The sequence below is a fragment of the Elgaria multicarinata genome, chromosome 3 (assembly GCF_023053635.1).
Source record: "Elgaria multicarinata webbii isolate HBS135686 ecotype San Diego chromosome 3, rElgMul1.1.pri, whole genome shotgun sequence".
Lineage (NCBI taxonomy): Eukaryota > Metazoa > Chordata > Lepidosauria > Squamata > Anguidae > Elgaria > Elgaria multicarinata.
The window spans coordinates 110,674,514-110,680,513 of NC_086173.1; the positions used below are offsets into that span (position 1 = coordinate 110,674,514).

The following is a 6,000-nucleotide window of genomic DNA, read 5'->3' on the forward strand; positions in this document are numbered from 1 at the left end:
CACAAAGACATAGATAGGCTTAATGCTAAATCTTTATTATATAGAGCCAAAATGCATGCTTTCCCCACTTTGGTTAACAGAAACATATATTTTCACATACTTAACCCAAAGTCTGTTCATGCAAGTAATAGTTTTTGCATGATTTTGGACCAAGGTTGCAGCTACACTGTTTTGTAATTGTGTTGTGTAATCTTTCCTATACATTTCATTCCCAGATATTGATGAATGTGCAATGGGAACGCACAATTGTACAACAGCAGAGTCTTGTTACAATATCCAAGGCAGCTTCCGATGTCTTTTCTTTGAATGCCCACCAAACTACAGAAAAGTATCTGATATGTAAGTCCAATCATGCCAGCACTGCATTCCTCCCCTCAGCAAACCCAAATACGCAACAACTAGATCACAGGGCATCTGTGGCAGTGGAAGTTGGTGGCTCCGATTTCAGTGGGGCTGTGTTCCAGTTCGTATTTCAGTCAGAACCAGCAGAACTCTAAGGGGGATATCCAAGGTGCTGAACCCATTTAGGGCATAAGGTTCAGCAACTTGGATAGCTCCTTTAGAGTTCTGGGTGGTTCTGACTAAAAGCCAGAATGGAATCACAGCCCCACTGAAATCAGCCTCCACTGATTTTTACCATTGTCTACAATAATTATTTTTGTTTGATCGTCATTTACTTGTTGCATCCCTACTGCTCCTGTTTGAGGGTACTTGTGCTCTTTTCAAAGGTCTTTGAATAATACTGCTCACTAAGACCAGTCCTTGTTTAATTTTAGGGACAGATGGAGTCACCTCTGTCTGTTCTTGTTGGGCACTCACTGCACCGCCTCCACCTCTTTCCCCAACTCACCATGCTGCATGAGCACAACAGGGCCACCCATCCCCTTAGCAAGCCACCATTTTGCATAAAAATGGCGCTCAGGTTTTCTGGAAATGTAATGTTTATTTATTTATTTATTCATTTATTTTATTACATTTATATACCGCCCCATAGCTGAAGCTCTTTGGGCGGTTTACAAAAGTTAAAAACAATGAACATTAAAAACAGATTTATAAAAATTTAAAACCGTTAAAAGCGTAAAAACAATATCTATTGAAAAAACAATATCGATTTAAAACAACTATTCTGGGGTCAATTAAAAATTCAGCATGTGTTGTTAACTGCCTGAGAGTGCTCTTCCTGATAGTCTTTTATATGCTGTCATCTCTAATTCCATGTTTAATTGTTGCTTCTTTTTTATTTAATATATGATGAGATATTTAATTTCTTCAACCGGCTAACTGTTTGGATGGTAAACAGACTTTCTGGTACTTCATTTCTGACTCTCTTTCCAGCTAATGTAACCTAAACTTAGCCTGTCCCAAGGTAGAATATGCTGCCTCCACCTCTCCCCAGGCCATCTTTGTTCTCCCTGCAGACTCTGCCGTGGTGGAGAGGGACCCTCCCAAGAAGACCAGAAATACAGACCTGGTTTGCACAATTACTGCAGCCCACCATGGACACCAAGTTGCCAGTCAAAGCCCCCACAGCCACAGCAGTTTGTTATGTGTGAACCTGGCAATGAGCTTGTGAACCACACCAACAACCCACCCTCACTAGGTTTGCACATATCAAGAAGCTACAGTGTGCCCCCATCGCACTTTGAATACTCAAAATGGTGACCGCTGCCATGTCAAGAAGCCCCACAGGGAAATTGACCTAGGGTGGCTTCTGATTACGTGCGAACTAGGCCACAATCTCCACAAATTTCCTACACGAGTATACGGCTTTAAGTAATACCGTATAATGAGAATCAAGATGGAGTTCTTGATAGCAGCACATCCATTGTATTTGCCTGAAAGCCTGTTGTGGAAGCTCTGCCTGAGACTCTGCAGAGTGGACCCAGGCAGAGATGTAGTTCCTGGACCATTGGTGTGATTTAGTAAAAGGCAGCTCCTTATGCTAGTGGTGTACAGCTTGAAACGAAAACAGAAAATGTGCAGCTTTTGCAAGCATGGCTCTCTAGGATTTCATACAGCCTGATCATAGCACCATACATTTGATGAATCACAGAGCTCTTATCCAGGCAACTTAGGCAGTATGACTTTGTCTGTATTCCTCTATGTGCTCATTATAGAGCTTCCAGGAAGGGCTTTCAAGGTTCATGGTCTTTCAGTACTTTGCTGTTATGCTGATAGTTGCATCATTGTAAAGAGTGTTGGAACAGGAGAACAAGCAGCTGTTAATTGCCCATTCAAAGTTTGCAGCTCTGCTGCGTCTCCACCTAGCACATGAGAGAGGTTTCCTGGGACTCGGCAAATCACCAAGATGCGTATCTTCTGAATCACAGTTACTGCAGTGCTAAATATTTCCCTTTCCTCTTCTCTCAGGAGATGTGAACGTATCAACTGCTTCAACTATATGGAGTGCCAAAACACTCCGCTGCGAATCACTTACTATCAGCTTAACTTCCAAACTAACATTGTTGTGCCAGCTCACATTTTCCGAATTGGTCCCTCGCCTGCTTATGCTGGAGACAACATCATCCTTACAATCAACAAAGGAAATGAAGAGAACTACTTCAGCACCAGAAAGCTTAATTCCTACACAGGCATCGTCTACCTTCAGCGGCAAGTGAAGGAACCCAAAGACTTTTTGTTAGATGTCGAAATGAAGCTTTGGCGTCAAGGAACGTACACAACTTTTCTGGCCAAAATTTATATCTTCATCACTTCTCATGCATACTGAGGCATATGCAATGCCACCGGAGTTTACTGGTGCTACCGCCTTTAACTTTTCTACTGAGTTTGATGACGATGGTAGAAAATCTATATCTAGCTTCTTATATTACTTTTTCTAGCTCTGCAAACATCATTGTTTTGGTAAAATTAACTTAAAATGTATTGACTCATCTCTTGTATAACTCTGGATTTTTAACTGAGCAAAGGAAGGCTTTGAGCTTTAAAGCAAATATATGTACAGTAGTTACACTATGTTCTAAAATCTTCTGTTGGTACTGCACCAGTGACGACTTCAGAATTCATTTAATAGCGGCGGGCGGGCATGATCTATCCAAACTGAAGCATTTAAGCCTGTAACCCCAGGCACATCTATTGGGGAATAAGCCCCATTGACATCAATGGAACTTACTTCTCAGTAGACATGCATAGGATTGGGGTCTAAATATACTATTGATTTCAAAGGGACATGGCCACTGAAATCAGCGGGACTATAAAAGATGCTTAAGTGCAGCTAGATTGGGTTTGTGGTTGGGTAGGATACCAATTTCTGGCCTTGAAAATGCCTGAAGAATAATTGCACGGCAGACAAACATCCAGAAAGTGACCTCCTTTTGACTTCTAAGCTTCTTCTGGTGCAGCTTTTAAAGGGGAAAGGAGCCTCTTTGGCAGAAGATACATGCAAGATATAAAGAGAGCTCACTGTGCTGTGATTGCATTGAAGATCCTAGTTTTTTATTCCTATCTTTCTTTAGCATACCAGAGAAGTCAGATGCTTGTATGTTACTGTTGCCTCTCCCCATGCACTGGCTTGCCCTATAGCTACAGCTGCTTCCTGTTCTTTCTCCAGCAAGGATACAACAGGGTCTGGTGGCAGAATTAATATTCTTTCAGGCAAGCAAGCAAGGCAGGGCAAGATAGACATATATGCATCAGATTTGCTAGTATGCTAGAGACAAATTTTAATGTGCATATAAACTTCACATCCAATTCACAGCGCAGTGAACTCTCTTTATATTTTAAATGTATCTTCCAACTTTGAGTCAAGACGTGGCAATCCTAAGGTTCTCATGAAAGAATGAGATCCAGTCTTAGGTGCTTTGGTTACACCCAGTGTCCAGGAAAAGGCACCTTGAACAATTTTCAATGTCCACAGACCCAATAGCGAGGGCTAATTTGTACTTTAATACAATGAGGTTCAAAGCAATTTACTAACAGTGTGATTCCAAGCTCGCAGAGCCAGCTCATAAGTGCTTAGGCTGGGGTGTATCAGAACCTATGGAACAACATCATCTGCATTTCAGAGATGTCACACCAGCACTGCAAAATCAGTGCCAACCTTTACATGGCAAACATAATTGCTGGGTGTAAATCATGTCTTACAGGAAGTATGTAAAGACTGGACAACATACACCTGGACCTTTCTGGCCCAGTGCCACCACACAGTATCCTCAGGTAAAGGCTGGGGGCCCAGAGCCCAACACCACTGACCCCTACCTCTTCACTGGGCTGGTTGGGCCACTTTAAGTATTTTGTTCCCCTTGCCATCTGGTGCTAAGAGGAGCAGCTGCAGTGAGTGAGTGAGTGACTGAGTGAGTGGTCTTCTTCAGCATTTTCCTATGCTCCTGGCCAACACTAACTGGGAGGGGACCCAATACGGCACTTTGCCGAGGGGTCAGTCTCGATGTGTTTAAACCTGTGTGCACACCTGAAAAACCTAATTGTACATGTTGCAATCATGGCTGTATGGAATTCTGTTGACCAGCTGCAAAAGAGCTCCAGCGCCTTTAATAGTTACCTCAAAAACTCCGGACTTTTGCATAACATTAAAGATGCAGGAGCAACTGTCCACCCTAAGTGCAGAGCAGCCTTAAATGTGCATTTCCAGTGATTTTAGCTGAGGTGCGAGATAGACATTCAGAGCGTGATTCAGGCTGCAATCCTAGACAATGGGACTTAATTCTGAATAGACATGTGTAGGATTGTGCTGTTGGTCGTTCACAATTAAATGTCTTTTTTCATTTATTATGCAGCGTTTTCTGCAAACGTAGGCCTCTATCTAACTTACCTGCACCTAACGGGAGGATGATAATCCATGTATAAAGTTTAATATTTTTTAGGCATTTTCACGTCTAAGGAAATAGAGGATTGTGTTGTACTTTCTTGCTGAAATTTGCATTGCAGTTTGAGGCACTTGCCTGGCTTTGTATTTAAATTTAGTTCTGAAGGAACACGTTATTTTCGAAAAAATTTAGGTGCAGACAAGATGTATTATACTCTTTCAAGGAAATGCCAAAGATGAAATATGCCAAACCAAAGATGCTTAATTTTTTAAAACACCTTATTGAATTGCATGGCTATCCAATTAGAAAATTAAGGTAAAACTTGAAGTAAACAAATTAGATTTGTTTTCTGCTTTTCCAGCCTGAATCACATGGTGAAAGTGGAAATTTATTTTGCAGCTTGTATAGACCATATATTATACTAATAGCACAATGCAACTTTTAAATTGTTTTGTATTTTTCTATTTTATATTAAAAAAAACTTGATGAGGTCTAAATCCATGGGCCACATGTTATAATGGATAGTATAATCAAGCAATTTGTGGAAATATACAAGTGAACAGCAACATTTAAAAATAAATGTTCGGTGGTTTTTTAAAGATAAAACAGTCTCTAGTGGTGAAATTTTATTGAACATCTTTTAACACAGCTATACATAATCTATAAAAACATTTGATGATAAAAATAATTATGATAGATGATAGATAACTATATAAAATGGTTTAATCCTTTCAATATCTTATATTGGATCTTCTGTTGTATATAAACAAGACACCAAACCTTAGGGACATTTTATAGTAGTAGAAAATGTATTATGAAATGCTGCAGTATTATGAAATGTAAAATAATAATTTGTGCTATGAATATGATTAAACATGTAAATGCTTCTTATGTTTAAAGGGAGAGAAAGGAGAACGGGAAAAAGATGTGCTATCATTGATGATTTTCTTCAATGCTTTTTTTTGGTCTGGATTTCAGTACACTGTAAAATATAAGTATTGTTGTAGCTGATGATGTTATACATAGTGTGTATTTGTGTGTGTGTGGGGTGTCCTTTATCTGTAGTATTGATGCATACTTGCTACCCCATCTAAACATTTATTTAAAAGTTATGTTCTAATACATAGAAGCCAGCCAGGTATTAACATGGAAAACCTTTCTGTCACTTTAAGACGGGCACAGAACCTCAGGCCTGGGGTCCCAATCTAGCCCTCCGGGT

The 6,000-nt window shown here is 40.1% G+C and overlaps 1 protein-coding gene across 1 annotated transcript in view; it reads left to right on the plus strand.

Moving 5' to 3' along the window:
- The window catches only part of FBLN2 (fibulin 2), a 134,644-nt gene extending 128,852 nt beyond the window's left edge, over window positions 1-5,792 (plus strand). Inside the window, 2 exon segments of the mRNA XM_063121254.1 lie at window positions 216-339; window positions 2,371-5,792. Of these exon segments, the coding sequence (XP_062977324.1) occupies window positions 216-339; window positions 2,371-2,728 (482 nt within the window). The 3' untranslated portion in view covers window positions 2,729-5,792.
- The last annotated feature ends 208 nt before the right edge of the window (window positions 5,793-6,000 follow it).